At 48.0% G+C, this 23234-nt stretch overlaps 1 protein-coding gene across 1 annotated transcript in view; it reads left to right on the top strand.

Moving 5' to 3' along the window:
* The first annotated feature begins 8201 nt into the window (after positions 1-8201).
* Positions 8202-23234, top strand: part of LOC130369937 (inactive ubiquitin carboxyl-terminal hydrolase 53) — a 29304-nt gene continuing 14271 nt past the window's right edge. Inside the window, exons 1-10 of the mRNA XM_056575552.1 lie at positions 8202-8438; positions 10051-10143; positions 10680-10814; positions 12261-12377; positions 13663-13745; positions 14336-14420; positions 14972-15118; positions 17544-17693; positions 19322-19490; positions 20977-21126. Coding sequence (XP_056431527.1) covers positions 8295-8438; positions 10051-10143; positions 10680-10814; positions 12261-12377; positions 13663-13745; positions 14336-14420; positions 14972-15118; positions 17544-17693; positions 19322-19490; positions 20977-21126 — 1273 coding nt within the window. The 5' untranslated portion in view covers positions 8202-8294. The remainder of the gene's footprint in view (positions 8439-10050; positions 10144-10679; positions 10815-12260; positions 12378-13662; positions 13746-14335; positions 14421-14971; positions 15119-17543; positions 17694-19321; positions 19491-20976; positions 21127-23234) is intronic.

The following is a 23234-nucleotide window of genomic DNA, read 5'->3' as shown; positions in this document are numbered from 1 at the left end:
TCTGCGTGAGTGTACGTGTGTTCGTGTTTTTGTGTGCGTGTGTGTGTGCGTGTACGTGCGTGCATGCCCATGTGTTTGTGTACACGTGCGTGCCTGCGTATGCGTGTGCGTGTGCGTGTGCGTGTGTGTGTGCGTGTGTGTGTGCGTGTGTGTGTGCGTGTGTGTGTGTGTGTGTGTGTGAGTGTGAGCGTGGCGCGCAGGAGGCGGGACCGCGCAGGGCGCTCGGCGCTCCGGGGAGGCGGAGTTTGACCTCGCCGCTCTGCGCGCTGATCACTGATCCAGTGTTTCAGGTGCCGGAGAGTCAGCCGCGGCTCACAGCTCACTGCCGCCGAGAACCAGGCTCTAACGTCCGCCTCTGGGAGCGAACCGAGCCGGTGGAAGAGGAGTACTACTATTGTTGTTTTCGCCGACGGGATGTTTGGAGGATGTCGTTTGGGAGACGCGCGGAGACTCTTATTTTGAAGTTGTCCCAGACGCGAAACTTGACGCTTGTTGTTGTTTGACGTCCACCTATGGCTCGAGGGATCCCGCACCGAAACCCAACCGCCCGCTCCTCCACCGCCGCCTGAGTGGGTCCACAGCGGAGGTTGTTCATCCCGGGTACTGATCACGGGGTGAGTGTTTCCGCGTGAATAGTTTGAGCTTTTACTTTGAACTTTTTCCCGAGTGATTTTTCTTCTGTCGACGTGTGGATCCGCGTCGCGCGCAGCGGAAATGCTCACCTGAGACTCAGGTGAGACGGAAGCCAGGTAGGCCCACACACACAGGTAGCCTCGGCACCGTGTTGTCATTTCAACGGGTTAATGTGCAGCATGAGGGTTGATATCCACAGCAGGGATCGTTCGAGCCGGCTGTGAGTCCGGTAAGCGGAGTAGGGATGCTTAACTGTTGCTGTGGACTGGATCAGACTCCTGGGGTTGGTGAATGCTGAAGCGCAGGCTAGCTCAGTATGGTGATGAGGTGAATGGTTACTCATGAATGCAAAATTATGATTACAAAACACCTGAAAAAGACCGTATTACCATTGCTGACACATATATCGGAGTGGGAGATGATGTGAACATCTTGGGTGTTTGAGAAGTTGAGAAGTGTGTGGTTAAGGGGCTCGCTGTTGACTTGCTGTCACCACTTCTGGTTGTTGCTGTGTGCTGTATTTTAATGTCTGCTGTGTGCCGTGTTGTAATGTCCGCTGCCCTTTAAGTTTTTTTACATATGATTTACATTTTTGCTATTTTAATGCATCCTGCCCTAAGATGAAGAGATGCTCCCTGACAACACAGAATCATAGGGCAGAACTTAACTAGAGCGAAACTGCCTTTTTTTTTTTTTATATATAATCAAAACATATTTTTACCTAATAAGCAAAACGCAACATTTTTGTTATAGCTAAACGTGGCCAATTCCAGCCATGTACATAAAACCTAACCTATTGCCTTGCTGACAGGTTTACGGCATGGTACATTCAACCGTTGGCAAGAATGTGACGAGAATGTGTGGAGCAGGCCGCTGCATTCAATAATAGCCTTTTTGACACACTTGTCACAAATCAGCACTTTAGTGATGGAATGGCGACATGAACCCTAGTGTAAGGAGAAGTATTCAGCCTCCTGCTTGTCCTTTTACCTTAAGAGCGGCTGGACATTAAGTCACAATGTTTTCAACTCTGGTAAATATGGAGAAATGCAGTAAAACTAGTTTTGATTGGTAACGGTTTACTCTGGGATCAGAGAGGTAGGAATTGTGTTGTTTATGTTTTAGATTGTAAGATTAGAGCAGCCATTGAGAGTAGGCAACCGTCACTGAGACAATATAAAAGTGTTTGTTCAGTCAGAAGTAGGCCTACTTATTAAGAACGCTCCTGCAGGGACAGTCAGAATGACTCCATGCTGTGATTCCTGACTTTTATAATGAGTCACTTTCTTGGCGTGACTTAAACTGCTTTTTTGGTACTCAATGAATCCTGGGGATTGGGGGAAGCAGCACGACAGTGTCATGGTGACATTTACTGGCACGCCGAGTCCGGAGACATCCAGAAAACAGTTTGAAGAGCCAACTAGTGGTTTGTTATGTTTCAGTTAAATTCGTTTTTGCTCGCCGGTCCAAGAACATGTGTGCTCTCTCGTCTTTCCCCTCCCGTTGGCTGAGTCGCGCGGAAGCGTGGTGGTTGACTCAGTGCGGAGTGGGTGTCCTGGTAAGTTTCAAAAGTATGTGTGTGTGGAAAGTGGTGTGCTGTGGACGCACACACATGCACGCACACACATGCGGCCCTTGGAGCAGGAAGCCCTCTCAGGAAACGGTGGTCGCTGCATTGTGTTTTCCCAGGGGTCTGAAGCCCTGTGTGTAGGTCTGTACGTCTGTAGGGAGTGTAACAAGGTTTACCTTCGTTTAGGGGGTTGTGGCAAGGTCACCCCCCCCCGGGCACTAGTGAATGTTAACCCTAGGGTTGTCCTTCTTTCTAAGACCTTTATTTCACGCTGAACACAAAGCAAAGACATGGTTGTCGGTTGATAGGCTCTTGTTCTATTTCTGTATCGTGCGTGTGTCATGGAGAAACATCCATGGGCAACCAAAACACACTGATATGGAGTGTCTCTGGCCACCACTTCAGCGGTGATTTATAGTCGCAACAATTACACAATGCAGACGTGTTTTGATTTGGAGACGGGCGGGGCATGGGTGTGGATGTGGGGGGGATTCTTTTCCACCCCATTGAACCTTAGAACAGCCCGGCCTTGCCCACCCCCTCTCTCTGCTTTTCTGACTTGGTGGTGTAATAATCAGTTTAAATAGCGACCCAAGGTAATGGACCGTAGACATTTGTAAATGACCCGGGTCATAAAGTGTGTGTGTGTGTGTGTGTGTGTGTGTGTGTGTGTGTGTGTGTGTGTGTGTGTGTGTGTGTGTGTGTGTGTGTGTGTGTGTGTGTGTGTGTGTGTGTGTGTGTGTGTGTGTGTGTGTGTGTGTGTGTGTGAGAGTGTGACCACCACCCTGACTCTCCCGGCCGGTATTGCCTCAAAGCTGTTGTGTTTCTATTTTTAGCCAACCCAAACGCCGTCTTCATTATCTGCTCCTTTCACCTGGGTCGATCAGCGTGCAGAGTTTGCATCGGTTGTGCTTAAAAATAAAAGATTGCCGCACTATACGTGGGCCGCTGATTTAATTAGTGTCTCTTTAGCAGGTCGATGGTTGGCTCGCTATTTTTCTCACTCCCCCCTTTGACTCAAGACTTTTCTTCTATCTGTTATAACATTTACATTTAGGGCATTTAGCAGACGCTTTTAACCAAAGCGACTTAGAGTAAGTACATTTGTCAGAAGAGAAACAACAATATATCGCTGTCGGCACACTAAGGATGTTCATAGAACCAAGTGCCAAGCACCAACAATCACTAGGTTAACCCCTTCCCTGTATACAACAAAGATGGCTATGGTAAGAGGCTATAAGATGCTAAGGAAAAATAATTTGTGCAAGGACTTACAATACAATATTATTTGCTTTTCACAGATAATTTTTTGGATACCCAATCGTATTTTAAGATATGACTATTATAAGAACATCCCTATTATCTATTGATGCCGTTGTTGCCTGTGGTGTGGAGAGGACCTCTTACGCACCACTGGGTGTGTGGGAGGCTGGGGTGGAGTGGTTTCAGGGGGAAAGCCCTCTTGGCTGGCATGCAGGTGGGCAGCGCGTGAGCTCTCAATGGGATGATGTATTGATCTGCCTTGAAAGCACTTCTGGGGAGGCTACTGTAAGCCCTGTCTCCCCAATGGGCACGTTTGGTGGTTTGCTACAGGAGATTAGATCTTGCATCAACGTTAGAACTAATGGGGATGTGTTTTATTATTATCATGGTGAATTATGCCACCGACAACATGAAAGCATTTGGCATCTTTGACAGCGCTATGGTAGCATCATAAGGAAGCAGAACCGTTTTTCTGAAACAAAATAGGATTCACTGCTGCATTTTAAAGCTTAAAGATCAAAGAGCAGAGAATCTTATTTTTATTGTTCGTTTATGGCAGCTGAAATATATAATGCTCAAAACGTATGTTGTACAGTCTAAGTTAATGTCTCCATGTAATGTAATAGACTAAATTTATTTTGTGGGGCTTATGCAATACACAAGCAATCTATCTCCATTAAACCGATATGAAATCTTCAGCATGTTTTGATGATCACTAGACTTGTCATTGGTCATTTGTGGTTAAGATATGAAAACAATTTGGATTATTATCGCTTTCGTGTACGATTTCTCCATTTCCTAATGTCCTTTTTGAGGTGTGGCGCATAATGTCTTCATATGTATTCATCGCGCGCATACGGAGCCAGTACTGTTCCGGTTTATGACAGATCGATCCATCAGAGAGGTGTGGCCCAGCCCGTATCAAAGGGGGTTATTAAACGCTTCTTAATATGGCTATCCATCACGGGATCACTGATGGATCAATTAGAGCATTGCGGGCTCCCTGTGGCTTTGAGAGGGAGACGTCCACGTCTGTGATGCCATACGGACCCGTCGAAACTGCTGAGAGGCTGTGGGGCTGATTAATCTCAGCTGCTTGCCTTAGTGTTTTCCACTTGAGGAGTGGAGGGGACGACAGTGAAGTGGGTCTCCTTGGTAAACACGGCCCAGGATCATTCGCTAAAGATGTGTCTGGCAATGTGCTGACGTCTGTTGTTTATTTAGTAAGTTTGTTTCAGGGAACTTCTGCAACTGTAGTTCCCATTTGTATTCTTATATATTTTTTGTCATTTCTTCTTCTGTGGTTTTAATGGTGAATACTGCAGGAATATAATATACTCTCCAGAATGATAGCCAAGCACATTATCTTTTTTTGTATCATTACCATGGAGATAATGGTGAAGTGGTATTGAACTGATTCTTCAGCACTGTGTAACCCCACTTATAGAAGTGATGATAAGGACACTTTAATCTCAAAGGCTTTGCAGTGGATTGAGATGCACCCTATCTGCTCATTAGGTAGCAGGCCGGCGTGGGCACATAAGGATTGAACCGCGGGCCTTTGAGCTGGGATTTTAACCCCACCCTAGCCCCCCTGCATTACCTAACATCATATTTCTTGTAAGTGCCCATATATGGGCGTATAACCATGCTTGCACTTCCGCTAGCAACAAGCTATTGGCGCTCAGCATGGTGCCAAGTTCTGAATAGAAATTCAGAGCAGTCGCAGCAACACAAGACATGGCGCCATTACTACACAAGGGACCAAATTGTTTTTGTCCACAAGGCATCAGGTTGATGGCTCTATATTTCATTAGGCACATGAGGTGTCACTAAAAGTGTCACATTTTAGCGACCAGTCAACTGACCTAGGTCAGGTTACACCGGCTGAATGCACCTTTGAGGTAGCTAGTGTGGCTTGGCAGCAGATGTCTGTTAACTTGGAGTTAGAGTTTTTTTGATTCACAAAAACTTTTCCCCTACTGTCGTGCGCTACACTTAATAATGTTCAACCGCGCCGTCTGATATTGGACATTTTCCATCATTCGGTAGAGAATAGAGAAAGTAAAATAAACTAGGATGTATAATTGGGATGGGAGAGCTATGTTTATCGGTTGTAAGAGTGAGCTCAACACAGAAAAATCCAAAGACAATGGATGTGTCCCGCTGTTTGTCTGTTGAGGAGAACGGCTTCCGATTTGACGGAAGGTAGACCAAATACAGTCGGATCAAATTAGGTTGTTGATGTATGCTTCATTAACTGGAATTGTATGCGTTTATTTCAATTACATTGCATTTGTATAGCACTTATTCACAGGTACAATCTCAAAGGGCTTAACAGGACATATTTATGACACCCCCCTCACCCTAGCCCCCCAGAGGGCAAGAACAAAATTCCCAATAGGCAAGGAAGAAATCTTGAGGTGGAAAGCAGAGTGGGAGATCCCTCCTTCCAGGAATGGTCAGGAGTGCAATGGGAGCCATAATTATGTGCCATGAGTTTACCAATAGCAATGCATAATCCAATGGCCTATTTATTGTTGTTGAAGGAGAGTTAAAGTAGTATTTTAAATAGTTAATGACATGTATAAACAGAAGCATTTTTTCGCTTTGTCAAATAACTTTGTTACAACGCGATAGATCAGCTGTTATTGAAGTTAATAATGGTGACGTGTCGGTGATGCTGTCATTCGCAATGACGGGTGGAAAAAGCAATGACTGCCTTATTCTACCTGTCCGTCCAGCCGCTGGTGATAATCCCAAAGACAGCAGCCCTTAAGCAACACTAAGCCTAACCGATCGCCTCGGAATGCTGTTGCCATGGCGTCCGGTCGCAAAGTGTAACACTGTGTTGTACACTGGAGAGAGAAATGGTTCCACAAACACATGCTGTTTCCAAATGTCACCGGGCTAGGTTTGTGACTGGCTGCTGCACTTTCAGGAACACCGAAAACAACGTCTTAGGTATGTGTCGGTGGCGTCTGCGGTATGCTGCACGGCTGGTTTTGGGTGAAACTCTTGTCTGTTACCAGGGACGGTCATGGAAGGGAAGGTCCTTTTGTTTGTGCAAATGCTCTTCCCAGAGTTGGCTCATCCTAACCTTGCCGGAAGTCGTTTGTCGAGACTTCAGACCGCTTGTCCTTTTTTTGAATAGTCATGCAAACACGCACGCACACGCCCCCCCCCCCCCCCCCCCCCCCTAAAACGCTCTTTATTGTGTCATAACTTTATGAGTCATATCCTTTTGGTATAAACAGGGTTTGGAGTCTGGTTTTAGGAAACACGCTGTTTATCCCTGATTTAATTTATTTGGCTCTGAATTATTCAATTTTAATTGAATACATTGTGGCATGAGTGACACTGTTAAGAGGTGGATCATACTTTGTTAAAACATTTTTGTGTTGTAAATTACTTTTTAAATGATGATTAATAACAATATCATTTTATTTTACTGTGTTGCTTGAGATATAAATAAATATGCATTTGTTGTCATACCCTACCAGTGCCTACAAACCTTATGGGTAATTGCTTTCTTGTGAGATTTATACTAAATACAAAACATGTAATCATGTGCTCTGGGATATAAACAAAAGTTTATTGACACACATTCCGTGCAGAGTGAGTGACGAGGTTAATGTGTAACCAAACGCTATCTCTGTTCAATCTAACCTACAACATTAAAGTACTATCCCTAGTACTTCAATGCCTGATAACATCAAACCTGCCATACAACTAACAAAACGACCTCCTTTGAAATCCAAGCACAGTGCAAAGAGTTAGTCATCATGGAAAACTCTCTCCCATTGGTTAACTTTGATACAGCGTATTCAAACTAGGGGTTGGACCAAATATCTATACGGATATTTATCTTCACCCTTCTTCGTGCGATACCAGAATCGATACACCGGCGCCAAATATCGATGCTCCTCTTGGTGGCGTTGACATGTGAATGAGGGAAACTTTAACTAGCCAACGACGAGTAGAAACTCTGTTTGGACCAGGAATAAAGAACGAAACACAGTACTTTACCTTTTCACGGTCATTTTGTGTTCATAGTTAGACATCGTGATTTATCGTTATTAAATTGTCTAACAATATATTGACTCTGGCAGAATCACTGCATCTCGATATTATCTGTATCGTGGGCCGTTTATCGCTTGTTATATCGTGATGTACCCTGTGATTCCCACCCCAAATTCAAACTCTTCTTTCCCTCTCCGTTGCAGCGCCTGGAAGCTTTAGCCAATCCGATGCCCCGGGAAGGACCTGCTCCGTGGAAACGGCTCAGACTGATGGAGTCCTTCACAGAGGCCTCGTGGCTCCACCCCCTCCCCGCCTGGGATTCACCGTCCCTCCCCAGCAGATCTTAAAGCAATGCGCCCCAGCAGTAGAACGAGAGAATAGACGCACTGCAAGAGGGATCTATTCATAGATCAAAGTTTTTCCTTTTTTAGTGCCAGGGGGTGGGGGGGGGGGGGGGGGATTTTAGTTTTTTTGTTTTTGGATTTATTTCATCTCATTTTACTCGGAGAAGATTCTACCGTTTTGCGCGGACGGGAGCCCCCTCTTGCGCTGTGAAGATGGGGGACTAGAGGTCCATGTGTACACCGCCCGTCGCTGCAGACAGTGGGGTGACCTAGCCCCGACCGCTGGGCGAGGACTTTCCCTTCCTACCAGGAACCCAGGAGGGGGGAGGAAGGGGGAGGTTGAGGGGGAGGGGTGCCGAGGCGTCCCCCTCAGCGGACGGACCGCCACATCCCCGACAGAGCCGTCTTTTCTTTTATTCTTGGAATATTTTTTTTGTTAAAAAAGCGGACCTCTCTATCCAATGGCATGGGTGAAGTTCTTCAGGAAGCCGGGGGGCAAACTCGCCAACTCGTACCAGGCGGGCAGCATGCTGTCCCTGGCCCCCACCAAGGGCCTGCTGAACGAGCCGGGCCAGAACAGCTGCTTCCTGAACAGCGCAGTGCAGGTAGGGACTGGTGCCCACGCCACCCGGGTCACCAGCGGGCCCACAGCGGGCCCTTTGAGGGGGGTAACGGGTTGGCTGTTGGTACCCACGCCACCCGGGTCCACAGTGGGCCCTTTGAGGGGGTTACGGGTTGGCTGTTAGGACCCACGCCACCCTTGTCCACAGTGGGCCCACAGCGGGGGTAACGGGTTGGCTGTTGGTACCCACGCCACCCGGGTCCACAGCGGGCCCACAGTGGGCCCTTTGAGGGGGTTACGGGTCGGCTGATACGACCTCGCCGCATTGACAATGAACAGAACATGGACTACAATACACAATTATACAAAATAGTTGTTATACTTATATGAATTCATATAATAAATATAAGTACTTATAATTGTACGTTAAGACTTTACAATAAGGGTGCATTCATTTACTATTAATTAACATTATTAAATGGAGTCATAAGCATTAACTGAACTAAGGTATTAATGTATACATAATTGAATAGGGTTAGGTATAACCGACTGCGCCTAACCCCTATGCTCATGAAATCAATGAAAGCTTACCAACTTATGTAAACAAATACGTTGATTAACGTACCCTTTTATTCTGAAGTGTTACCATTTGAACAATCTGGCATGCAAGGCATTAACTACACCCTTTGAACCTAGAACAGAGGATTGATCGTCATCAGAAGTGTAGAGGATCTGAAACCGATGAATACAATCCACAACAATCCCCCAACCCCCTCCAGTGTTTCAACCCAGAGCCATTGCATAATACAGTCGTGCAAGAAAATCCAGTTTGCTCTCGTTAGACTTGCCCTTATGTCAACAATGAGAGAGAGAGAGAGAGAGAGACGTCCTTGTGTTTGAACATCAGAGTCACCCACCCCTGACTCATCCCTAACCCCTCCCCTCCGTCACAAACCCCGAGTCAGGCTTAGTCACCGGTCCTCCTAGCTTATTCTTCTTCGTTGGTCTAGTGGGGCATGACGCTCACCACGGCCGCCGTCGGCCACGGCAGTAAGCCCAGGAGTGAGGTCACACCAGGGGAAGTGTGAGTCACGTGGCGGGGTCAGCTGTCGCCGTGGTAACGACGGCAGAGTGGTCAAGTGATGATAGTACCGACCCTGCAGGCCGTGGTTTCTCTGGGAAGCCCCCCCCCCCCCCCCATGACCTTGTCCTTATCCCTCTATTTCCCAAAGACCAAACTAAGCATATTACGTGGATTTGCAGTTGGTCCCAGAATAAAGATGAGAGGGGAAGAGTTGAATAGTTAGTTTGTCCCACATAACTCATTATAATAAGGGGAAAGTAAAACAAGATGTATGTATCTAAATATAGTTATTTTTCCACTCGAGCACATTTCAACTGAAAAAGTATGAAAAGTAAATATATAATGTATCGTATTCAAACTATTTATTAATTGGCAATGAATCATGCTTGTTCTGTTCATTTGACCCTACTTTTCTCTTTTTGACACGTCGCTTAAAGATACTATAAAAGCTAGTTAATTTATTACGCAACAGCTTTCCTGGCATTTATTCTAGATGATAAATAAAAACGTGGAAAGGAGAAAAACAAACATTGTCGACTGAAGTGTCCTCCTGTGCGTTCCTCCTGCGCAGGTGTTGTGGCAGCTGGACATCTTCAGACGCAGCCTGCGACAGCTGCCCGGACACTACTGTCTCGGGGAATCCTGCATCTTCTGCGCATTGAAGGTGAGGCGGAGACGTCTGCATAATTGATCACAGACAGATACACAGAGAGGCAGACGGAGACAGAGAGGCAGACACACAGAGGGACACAAAGACACAGGCGAACGCAAACACACTGACAGACGGACACAGGCACACACAGACAGACCCATAACAAACGAACACACACACACACACACACACACACACACACACACACACACACACACACACACACACACACACACACACACACACACACACACACACACACACACACACACACACAGCACATAACTGCTCCTGACGAGCTGGCTGTCGCCTTGCATGGTTGACTCTGCCGTCAGTGTGCCAATGTGTGTATTAACTGATGTAAGTCGCTTTGGATAAAAGCGTCTGCTAAATGCCCTAAATGTAAAATGTAAATGTCGCGAAATTCACAGATTCAACGTGTAAAGAGCCAGTCAACCCACTGTTTCAGCTGGAACCTCACACAGTTCTGCGTGCCCTGGCTCTTTAAACATTTCCCTCCTTCCTCTTCTCCCATTCTGTGGGCGCAGGTCATCTTCTCCCAGTTCCAGCACAGCCGGGAGCGCGCGCTGCCCTCGGACAACCTGCGGCTGGCCCTGGCCGAGACCTTTAAGGACGAGCAGCGCTTCCAGCTGGGCTTCATGGACGACGCCGCAGAGTGCTTCGTAAGTTCCCGTTGAAACCAGAGGACGGGGGGGGGGTGAAGGGGACGGGGGGGGGGGGGGGGGTAGAAGGGAGTGTGTGGATGCTTGTTTGTTAGTTTTGTTTTGCCTTGTTGCCAACTTGCACCGAGGCTGCACTTCAAGAGCATCCTCCCCCTACACCCCCCCCCCCCGCCATTCCCTCCCTGCCCTTCTCTCCCCACCACCCCCACCCCTCTTTCTGCTCGCATCATCGCCATGGACACTGCCCCAGGAAAGCCCAGCATGGCACGTTATGTAAGCCCTGCAATAGTCTTTGAATCTCTCTCTCTCTCTCTCTCTCTTTCTCTTTCTCTTTCTCTTTCTCTTTCTCTTTCTCTTTTTCTCTCTCTCTCTCTCTCTCTCTCTCTCTCTCTCTCTCTCTCTCTCTCTCTCTCTCTCTCTCTCTCTCTTTCTCTCTCTTATGTTCATCTCTTTCTCTCTCTTATGTTCATCTCTTTCTTATCAGTGTGAGCCTGCCTGACAGGCCTCTGGTCATTCCTTACTGCTACTGTCTGAATTTTTCATGTTCACTTTAGCTGGCGATGCTGTGGCATTGGGAACGTGATGCTAATGTCATGAAGCACGTTGCATTGTTGTGAACGTTATGTATACAGGGCAACCTCTGTTTCATTCCCCTTTCATCGACTCATAGGAGCATCTTATTCATTACCAAGGTTTGTATGATACAGAAGGCGGATCTGAAACAAGGGAAAAGTTAATTAGAAACAGAAATTCCATCTCTCGCCTCCCCTGTTGTGCGTCAAATCTGCAAAAAGCTTAATGTTCCTAAATTAAAGCTGAGATGAAAACATCTCTGGGGTTGTTGCGTCCCGCTGTGTGTGCTGAGGTTTCTCCCTGCTAATCCAAACATTGTTGGAGTCTGTGGTGAGCTCGGGTGCGAACGCCAAGGGTCTTTTATGTGGAACATTAATCCTCCACAGGTCCTTGCTCTTGAGCAGTATCCCGGTAATGCCTTGGCTTTGGACGGACCCTCATCTGGATTTATGACCCACAGACTGACACAGACGGCGATTAAGTGTCTGTGAAATCACCCTGGTTAACTTCGTTGCAACCTGTTTTAGTATACAAGGGAATCCACAAAGACTTCACAATAAAAAGGTTTTTTCTTTTATAACTTTTAACTATTCAAAAATAGTAAAGTTGAACTGCCTATCAATGCTGAATGCCAGCGGTGCATTTTTCCTAACTGGAATCATCGCTTCCCATCAACAAAACAAGGGTGTTGCCTAGCGATCAACTACGAGCGATTCCGCATAATTGTTTCAAGAAGTTTCGGTAATTCTATTTCCCCTTCCCTCGCAATTAAAGCGCAAATTTCCGTTCCAACGACAAGCGGGAAAAGCGTCGTAAGTTTCCTAGTTTTACTAAACAGGTGCCTAAGCCGGTTCTTCCCATCTGTCCTTCCAGGAGAACATCCTGCAGCAGATCCACCTGCACATCGTCCCCGAGGAGAAGGAGAAGGACAGCTGCACCTCCCGCTCCTGCATCACCCACCAGAAGTTCGCCATGACCCTGTATGAACAGGTGAGGCTGTCCCCGCGGCGCTAGCCACATGCTAGCGACCTAGCCGTATGCTAGCTACCAAGGCGCATGATAAGGAAAATGGAGGACTGGTGACCCGGCTGTCAGTTCGGCACTGCAGCCAGGATGCGTGTTGTTCCTGTGTTAAATACGTGGCGATGTGATATTCATGTCGCTGAATCGCATCGGGTTGCTACTTGCTACGTTTACGCTCGGAATCGGTCATCGTGACATCGAGCAGGTAGGGACACAAGCACGTATGAACGTGCACGTGCGCACACCCGGGCCCATGGATCACTGTCGCAGGCGGTGGGGTTGTAATTCATCACGCGGCGAGGGTGTTTCCAGCTTCCCCTCTTCAGATCAGCGTCGCCGTATGAGTTACTGCCGGTACACACATATACACACACTCTCTCTCTCGCATTTACACACACACACACACACACACACACACACACACACACACACACACACACACACACACACACACACACACACACACACACACACACACACACACACACACACACACACACACACACAAAGAGACAGAGAGAGAGAGAGAGCCCCCACAACAGCGTCACACTGGCCATCCCTCACAGAGTTCCCGCTATCAGTTCGGTCCAAAACACCTGAAACTGCTTTGGATGGGGGGGGGGGGGGATGAAAATGGCTTCCATCAAAATCCCCTTTTTTGAGGTTTAGTGCTGCGAGGAGTGAATGATCCGGTGGTTAAAAGGAAATAATGGCGTTCACCTGGCACGTGTGAGCGGTTGTAAGAGAGTCTTGTGAAGTGGTGCATCATGGTCCCTGGCTCTTATGGACATCAGCCCGCGTTACCAGGCTCAGAAACATAATCACAAAGTCTAGGGCTGTTGCCATGTCCTATTTACTCACACCCACACCGCCGCTGCCCTCTGCGTGCACCCAGACTGTAACCAACCACCCAGAGTGCTCTCTGAACACCCTGAGCGCTTTCACATTAACGACTTGATGATGTGCACCCGGCAGCTCCATGCTAACGTCTAATGGCTTTTGTGGTTGTGTTTTGTCTGTCTGTCTGTTTCTCTGTGTCTGTCTGTCTGTTTCTCTATGTCTGTCTGTCTGTTTCTCTATGTCTGTCTGTCTGTTTCTCTGTGTCTGTGTGTTTCTCTGTGTCTGTCTGTCTCTTCCCTTTTTTGTTTCCCTGTGGCTTTTTTCTCTCTCTCTCTCTCTCTCTCTCTCTCTCTGCCTCTGTCTCTGTCTCTGTCTCTCTCTCTCTCTCTCTCTCTCCTCTCCCCCCCTCCAGTCTGTGTGCCGTAGCTGCGGGGCGTCCTCCGACCCCCACCCCTTCACCGAGCTGGTGCATTACGTCTCCATCACAGCCCTCTGGTAAGACAGCGCTGGTCTGCTCCTCTTCCGCTGTTGGCGCCGAAATGCTAACGTTGTTATGTGGGGCCGAATGGACGGGGGGGGAAATGAGGCTTACCATCGGGTGGGAGTTGCATTCAATGAGCGTCCCATTGAAAATGTTTTCATGTGCTATCTTCCTCCTGAGCTGCTGATTGGGATTTGCGTCACCTTCTCCTCTGTCTTGTGTTTCCTCGGTCCTCCCACCTCCTGTGGCGTGCCCTTCATGTGTGGTCCCAGCACGGGTTGTTCGTTGACGTGTTTTCTAGACACTCTGACACTTCAATAACTCGTAACATTTTGAAAAGGGGAAACCTTATCAGTGTATGTTTACAGATGTAGATTGAGTGTGAAGTGTCTGCCAATGCAAAAAAGAAACACGTATACTATCGTGTTTCTTACGAGCAATTTAACCTCTTGTTTATCAAACGATCAAACCGAATCTGACAATATCCAGAGTAATTGAAGAAGCAATTGTGTGTGCAACGCAATGCAGTTCTCGCTGCTGTGTGTTGTGTCTGCCTATTGTCTCGCCCAAGCCTTCCTCCCTCACTCCTCCTAATCCTCCCCAGCCAACAGGTGTACCAGCGGCGGGATGAGTCATTCGGGGAACTACTGCAGGCCGCCAGCACCATCGGAGACCTGCGCAACTGTCCCGTAAGCAAATAATCCCCCCCTCCGTCCAGATTCATGGCTTTAGTATTGCAGATGCACTGTTTTCCAAACTCACAGAACCATTCATCTGTCTGGCGGTTTTATGCAGAGGAAACTCCCAGCCAGAGGGTATTAGATTTTGTCCTTGATGTCTTGCATCCTACAGCGCGATTCCTATCCCCTACCTGCCTCTCGATGACCTTTGAACTGTTGGCGATTAAAGTAATTTAGTTGACGCTTTCAAGCAAAACCCTTTTTTGGTTTTCATTCAGCCTGTGTCTAAATTCACTGTCAGTTTGGATAATATTGCCTGATGAATAGTAAATATTAAGTCAGAAGTATTCCCATGAACCATATTTTGTTCTGTTAACTTTTATTGGACAGGAACAACAGCCAAAAAGCGTTCTTGTAAAACTCTGTTTTCCCTGGATAAATTGTAACGTTTCAAGGAGGTCATCCTAGTTCACGAGCCGTGAAGACCGGTGCACCCTGGGTAATGTAGTCTTTCAGTCTCTCTCTGATATATTCCCCGGCCTCCTCTCTCCTGTATCCAGAGCAACTGCGGCCAGAGGATCAAGATCCGCCGGGTCCTCATGAACTCCCCGCAGATCGTGACCATCGGCTTCGTGTGGGACTCGGACCAGTCGGACCTCACGGAGGACGTGATCCGCTCCCTGGGGTCGAACCTCAACCTCTCTGGGGTGAGCATGCGGCGGTTGGCTCCATTGTACATTTTTACATTCAGGGCGTTTAGCAGACGCCTTTGTCCAAAGCGACTTACAACCGTTAACACACATTCCCAACACCGACGGCGGTGTCAGCCATTCAAGGCGACAGCCGGCTCGTCGGGAGCAGTTGAGGTGAGGTGTCTTGCTCAGGGAAACCTCGACACTCACAGCTAGGAGGAGCCTGTGATTGAACCAGCAGCCCTCTGGTTACTAGCCAACCCGCTCTACCCTCTGAGCTACTGCCGGCCCATGTCTCCGGCTCGGCTTGAGCTCTCCTCACACATTAGCTTCCTCTCGCTCACTGCTAGGTTTTTCTTTCACTTTAAGTGGAATTATTTCGGTGGTAATTGATTGTTCAGCGTATATTTGTTGTTCTGGCTTTTTTTTTCTTGCCAGCCATTCGAGGGGATTATTAACTAAAGGTTGAAAATGTAAAATTGCTGAACAAAAGCAACCCGAAGAAGTTTTCTAAAAGTTGATGTCGGCTAATGACTGCAACAACCACAGCAGAATCGGGCACAGTTGTTAAGCGAAAAATTAAAACTCTGCACCACAACCATTCCACAAACAGGGCATAACGTACAGAGATGTCCCAGCCAGCTGTAATCCAGTGTCTCCATGCTAGGTCCCGTGGCTCCGTTTTGCTTGGTTTATAATTTATTTTTACAGTTACTGCTTCAAAAGTGCCGCTCCTCGCTGTGTTTATTGTGATGAAGCAGAGCATATGTGGGAAATTAAAGCCTGGATTTGTTTCTTAGTAAGTAGGGGCCGTTGCATAAGCAGCCAACACCCTCTGCCCAGTTGGCCGGCACGCATCAAAAAGGACACTGCTGGCCCTAGGTCAGCTTGTCAAAAAATATAAACTCCCCTTCCCGTAACACTGTGTGTGTGTGTGTGTGTGTGTGTGTGTGTGTGTGTGTGTGTGTGTGTGTGTGTGTGTGTGTGTGTGTGTGTGTGTGTGTGTGTGTGTGTGTGTGTGTGTGTGTGTGTGTGTGTGCGCACACACACGTATGTCAGTTTCTTATTGAGATTAAGAAAAAACAACAAAACACCACAAACTATGGGAGCTTGCATAAGAGTTGGTGCCTAATTTAACGGGATCTGCTTCTGCTTTCTATAAAGCTGTGTCGGATAAACACCAAGAGCGGACAACGAGGAAGCGGGATTATCTAAGCATCAAAGGCAATATTTTAGACAGCGTCATTCAATGAGTATTTAACTCTGAGTAGAGTAGGAAAACACTGTTGTCAGCTGTGTTGTTTTGTGGACCTTTTTTGAGAGCGAAAAGATAAATCAATGGTGCCCGGCCCTCATTTGAACAACACATTACGTAACGCAGCGGGCTGCTACGGTTATTGCACTTGACAGCACCCTCCTCTCGGGCCTCCCCCTCCGTGTTGTGAAAGCATTCCTACACACACAGATCTGTCTGCGGCCTCCCCTCCACCACCACCACCTCCACCACCTCCACCACCACCTCCACCACCTCCACCACCATGCTTACATGCTTCCCAGCACAGGCAGTTGTTCCACAAAGGCCTTGATTCATGAGGGGACGTTTCATGTGACTTTATGGAGTGTTAACGGAAGTCTCTCTCTCACTCTCTTTCTCTCTCTCGCTCTGCTTTTCTTGCTCTCGCTCTCTCTCACTCGCCGTCTCTCTCCCTCTTTTTCTCTTTCTCTCTTCTTTTCTCTCTCTTTCTCTCTCCTTTTCTCTCTTTCTCTCTACCTCACTTTCTTACTCTCACTCGCTCTCTCCTTTTCTCTCTCGCTCTCTCTTGGGTTTTGGAGTATATTGTTCTCCGTGAGGTAAACCGGGCCTGTGAGAGATTACAAGTGGGTGGGAGGGGAGACGTGTGTTGGGGTATGTTGCACGAGTCTGAGGAATACTTATAATTCTTTTGTTTAATCGTGTGATTTGTCCGTGGAGGAACTTCAACATCCATGTTATATTAATTTAAGATTGACCAACTGTTGTCACAGCAAAAATGAGAACAACCGTTTCAGTAATTAGCCAGGCAGTAAAGTTAGGCTGGAACTAATGTGGCAAACCTTAGAGAGGTGTGTCTGTGGATGAATAAATAACTTTTTAATGCATTCAAAGAAAGTCACGCTTAAGTTTGTCTTTACTTTGGCTGTTTGTTGACATTACGGACAAGTGGTTTTAAGAATGTCTTCATTTGGTTCTTAGTATTTCGCCCCCCCCCCCCCAGCCGGGAAAAACCAACAAGGGAATGGACTCTTTATCTCTCATAAATCAGGCGGCCTCTAACTTTATTAAGAGCTCAATTCAGACCACTGGTGAAGGCCTTGTTATTAATGGTGTGTGTGTGTGTGTGTGTGTGTGTGTGTGTGTGTGTGTGTGTGTGTGTGTGTGTGTGTGTGTGTGTGTGTGCAGCTCTTCTACAGGGTAACAGATGAGCAGGCCAAGAAAGGAGAGCTTCTACTGGTGGCCATGATCTGCTACTCCAGCCGTCACTACTGCTCCTTCGCCTTCCATACCAAATCCTCCAAATGGGTCTTCTTCGACGACGCCACCGTCAAAGAGGTCAGGGGGCGCTCAACTTACCAATGACAGACGCAGCGTGTCGATAAAAGCATCAAAAAAATCCCTTAAATGTAAACAACGTACTGACGTCTGACACAGCTTTGGGTCGTGCTCATGTTTCAGAGCCCGATTATGCTTCGGTCTCCCCGTGCTCTGGGATATCTGAATTTTGCTTCCCACTGGGACCCTCCATGCTAAAAAGAGTCTCTGGACACTGGCCTTTCTCTGGTGTTTTAATTCACTATCTGTCTTGGGCTACCAGAGAACCGTTATTTCTTAGAAAAGGACACACTATTTACTCAGTTTGATCACCAGTGAAGCCTAACATGTGAGCCCTTAGCCTGCCCGAAAAACGAATCGACCCTTGTCTAACGAAGCGAACGTTCAGAGGCCAAGAGATGAGCCTCGTACCAGCGCTCTCACATCATCAACGGCCTCCGCATCCACGGCCCCAGGGGGTTAACTTTATTGCATAATGCAAAAAAAACTATTATTGATTTCCTGAGACCCCGGACACGGTGTCCGTAATTACAGCACACCAGATGCCCGGCGCGGGGCGAGGTCGTTTCTCAGAGCTTCCCCGAACTCGCCCGTTGCGGAAGCACAACTTTGCGTGATTGTTCCGTATAGTCAACGGCAACCAACCTGCGACTTCTTTATTGTTTTGTGTGTGAGTCTGCAACCTGTCAAGTGCAGTGTGTGTGTGTGTTCAACTCTCATGGAGTCATGCGTTCCCCTTGTGTGTGGGCGGGCCCGCCAGGCAGGTCGTCGGTCCATTAACAAGTGCTGTGTGTGCACTTCCCTCCCCAGGCCTGTGATCCGGGGGTGGGGTGGGTTGGGGGGGTGGGGGGGGGGTGGGGGGCTCTAATGCGTGTCTATAGTATGATTGAACACATGGTGGATGGTCTGTGAAGTCCAGCAGGTTCACAGCAGAGATTGCGCCTTAGCTCCTCGGCCCAGTGGCGTGTCTGGATGTCAGCGCCGTCTCTGCATGAGGATGGAGTGGGCGTATCTCGCTGAGTGTCCCACTCCGAACCGGCCCCCTTGTTGCCTTCGTTTGCGTTTTCTCCGCACCGTCCTCTTAACTGTCCGTTAATTCTGGGTCCGCATTCCTTTTTCCACTGACTTTCACTTTTGTTTAGTTCTGTTCTACCTATTTTGTTGGGAGTCAATGCCATAGTTACCTCTCACACTTTCTACCGGCGACCCCCCCTCCAGTCCCCACACATTTAATTAGCCGTTTTATTTATATTTATTTATTTATTACTTAGGAGTGCCCTCCTAAGTTCGGAGGGCACTAGCAGGACACTACCATTGTCTAGCCCCCGATCTGCCTTGTTGGTACTATGAACGGCGAGATGCCTTATGTTCACAAGAATGTTTGCCCGGACGTCTAACTCAAGAGTCCAGGCTAATTGGGACTCTGTGTTGTGGTAGGACCTGCAGAACAACGGCAGAGAATCATTAAAACAACGCGCTCTGGTAGTTTCACACCAGTGCCTGTTTCCTGTGTGTGTGTGTGTGTGTGTGTGTGTGTGTGTGTGTGTGTGTGTGTGTGTGTGTGTGTGTGTGTGTGCGTGTGCGTGCCTGTGTATTCACGCCCGCTGTGCTTTGGCTCACCTTGTCAGATCGGCTCCCGGTGGAAGGACGTGGTCACCAAGTGCATCAAAGGTCACTTCCAGCCACTGCTTCTCTTCTACTCCAACCCCGACGGCAGCGCCATCTCCGTGGACCAGCTGCCGCGGCCCGACAGCAGCCAGGCACCCTACAAGACCTCCGTCAACGGGAAGGCCCAAGGTACCACGGCCCTGACGGACCCGGAAACTCACATGGACAGACAGACACACAGACAGACACACACAGACAGACACACAGACAGACACACAGACACACAGACAGAAACACAGACAGACAGACACACAGACAGACAGACACACACACAGACAGACAGACAGACAGACACACAGACACACACAGACAGACACACAGACACACAGAGACAGACACACAAAGACAGACACACAGACAGACACACAGAGACAGACACACAGAGACAGACATACAGAGGCAGACACGCAGACACGCGGACACGCGGACACGCAGACACGCAGACACGCAGACACACAGACAGAGGGACAGACAGACACACAGACACACAGACACACAGACAGTAAGGGAGTTTAGAGGGCCCCTAAAACAGAGCCCTCCCGTTGATGTTACCCCCACCAGGTCGAAGGCTACCTTTGTTATCGTAGCATGTCTTGTTGTTTGCCTCTTTCCACTGCTGGTTTCTAATGAGGTTTTGCACTCAAGTTGGTGGCAAAAGTGAGCATGAAACGCGCCATTATCATCCCACTGAACAACATGGGCTCATTATGTCCTGTTGCTCTAATGGCTCGAGGGGTCCCTGTGATATGTTAACGAAGAACACCATAACCAACTCCTTGGAGGGCTGTGGTGCCTGCCAGCACGCCCATCAGGAGTTGATTTTGTTCTTCCTCGTGGTCCTTATTCATTGCCTTGTTAGCACCCCTACTCCCAGGCTTTGTAGCCGCATGAATACTGCATTAGCGGGGAAACCAAAAGTCAGCTAACTATCTAATTGGGAGGCTGGCCCGAGACCGGATCTCTCCGCTCTCTCACGTTTCATGTTCATGTGTCTTCCTGCCTCGGGCGTTGATCTTATATCACAGAGATGACACTGTCGCTTCCGAGTGGAAGACTGAGTTGTCAGCGCTTTAGATACTCAAGGAGGGGAAAAAGCAAAACTCAGGCGATATAACTATAGCTGTATCAGTGGATAATAAATTACTTTCCTTTTTAATGCATGCTGGAAAGGGAGGTGTTATTTTTAGCTAATTAGGGGGATTTTAAGTTGAGAGTGTTGTGGACACGTCAGGAAGGAGACTATGTGCCAAGTTTACTTCGTGACTTAGGCTGGTTTGATGTATCGGCAGCACAGTTGGCTCCTAGTTTGTCTGCTTTAATTTATTTTTTATTAATATTTTTGGAAGCTGTGAATCATTTCCTGCATTCCCTGTGAGCATTCGTTGATGTATGAGAAGCGTCCTTCTGTGTGGAAAACTATTCATGATGGTTGAATAGATATCATGGCTGTCCCTACCCAAAAAGACACTATCAATCACCCACTATAACCATCCCATTTTATCCTGGAATACTTTCTCGGGTGTTTTCTGTTGTGATTGGGTCTCATGATGACACACCAGGCTCCACAGGGAAAAGCCTTTTCCAACTCGCTCTCCCCTCCTGTCTCCCTGGCCAGGCTCGGAGTCGCCGCTCCCCGGCCCGAGGCAGCTGGACCTCACCAAGGAGAACCTCAACACCCTGCTGGGCTCCAGCTACTCCAAGCCCAAGGCCACGTCCACGCTGAGCCGCGGCAGCGGACACACCACCGCCGGGGGGCGAGGAGCAGGTAACAGGAACCCATCGTCACGATGGTCCTCATAATGCTGTGTTTACTACGATCGATCAAGTAGATGGCTTTATCCATAGTGACTCGAATTGGATTCAGGTAGGGCTTTGACTCGGAACTTCGTTATTCAAATGTAATTCGAATATCAAAAAATAAAATCAAAATCCGAACGAATATTAGGCAGCCCTCAATATTGAAACCTGTTATGGGCAGGCCAAGGGGGAGAGACGTCGGAGAACCCGACGCAGTCTAATTCATAATATTGTAATGACCACGGAAGAGGCAGTGAATGAAGTATTGATCAGACGGCGATTTATTAGAAACCTAATAAACTGTTGGAACACGCAAGACCGGTAACCATAACAACGCGGTAAACAAACCTCGCCAAGCCCAATCCAGGTCTTACTGAATATTCGAATATGATTGAATCGATCGAATAAGTCAAAGCCCTAGATTCAGCTACATGCCCTTAAGGGGCAGTTAACGGGTTAGGTGTCTCGCTCAAGGAGGCCTACAGTTAAGGCTGCGGACATTGGGGAATCAAACCAACCAACCCCTTCCACTGATGGTCGAACGGGGAACCACTAGGCTGTCCGGGCCTTGTTCATTTCCCTCAGACTTTTTCGTTCGATGTCGAGAAATAACTTGAAGTGAGTGGAAGGAGTAACGTGACCCAGAACGATGACGAGGCGTAAGGCAGACGAGGAGAGGAGTTGACTCACTCACAAAGGGCACGTCCCTAAAAGGGATTCGTCACGTTAGTCTGTGATTACGCCGAAGTGTCGCTTTTCCCTTCACAACTCCCCGGGAGTGTGTGTTTCTGTACGTATCGGATCCGTAGCCTGCAGTGTGAAATCTGCAGTTAATACAAGTATGGATGAACGACCACGACCGCCGTATGGAGAGATGATAAAAACAGTCCTCTGTGTTGAATTAAATCTGCCTGGCGGGATTAGGAGCGCTTGTTAGGGGAGCTCAGACGGAAGTGGCTGCCCGTGTGCCTGCATACTGATATCGGTGGCGGCGGCGGCGGCGAGGAGGGGTTTAGCGTAACAGGGGGATGTGATATAATGAGTAAACAGTCTGGGTCTTTGAAAGACAGACAGTGCTGGAGGGGAGAGTAAACACGGCGTGAGAGAGGAAAGTCCAAGGTCGGCCTGGCCCATGTGCAGCATGCGATATAGACCGCAGCCTGTATACACATGTTTCTGACAAATCACGGTGGCCCGGCAAATTTGTGAATGCAGCCTTTATACAAAGTTGTATGACCAAAGTCGGTTGGCGAACGATTTTGCCACGTGGGGATTTTGCTCTGCGGTGAATGAATAGGTCCCATATTCTATTCAAATATCTTTCAAAAGGTTTGTGATCTGGTCAATTTACGCTAAATGGCAATTGCAACAGTTTGAACAATTTATCTACTGATGACAGACTGCTATTTGGGCAATTAGCCGATTCAAACCACCTTTATGGTGTTATAATAAAAGCAGTGTGACTTTATTCAAACTTAAGTGGGTCGTGTTCAATATCAAAAGATTGTGAGTCTTTGCAACTTTGGCAACACTTAGGGCCCTCGGATATGATTCGATGTACACATTTTTGCATTTGTTACTGCGGCCTTTACATCTACAGGTTTGCTGCTTTTAAGCATTAGATCTTAACAAGTGTGGCTTATGTTCGATGCAGCTTTTTCCTCTTTATTCAATACCCACTCATTTGCCTCATTTTGTGAATGTATTTGTCGTGTATGAAGAACGAAATGAAACGTTGACAAAGGCACGACTGCACGGTTATATGCAGAGCGGGGCTTATGTGGCTGGTTGTGTGAAGGTTTCGTGGTCTCTCCTGGTCCATATAACTGGCTTGGCCGGTGCTTCTCTGTGAGATGCTGCTGCTGCTGCCGCTGACTCCCTCAGAGGCAGTGTGCAGAGATATGCCTTTTGGCATCGGCTGGCGTTCCGCATCGATGGCTTTCCCCTTGCACAGCAGAACGCGTGCCATGCGTGCATCGATCTGCTTTGCAGTCTCCCGCTCCTGCTCTCCCCTCCCCTCCCTTCTCTCTACGAATTCAGCAACCGGCCCCCCGTTGCAGGGCGACTCACTGGGGC

The sequence above is a fragment of the Gadus chalcogrammus genome, chromosome 17 (assembly GCF_026213295.1).
Source record: "Gadus chalcogrammus isolate NIFS_2021 chromosome 17, NIFS_Gcha_1.0, whole genome shotgun sequence".
Classification (NCBI taxonomy): domain Eukaryota; kingdom Metazoa; phylum Chordata; class Actinopteri; order Gadiformes; family Gadidae; genus Gadus; species Gadus chalcogrammus.
This window is presented reverse-complemented; position numbering and strand designations above follow the sequence as displayed.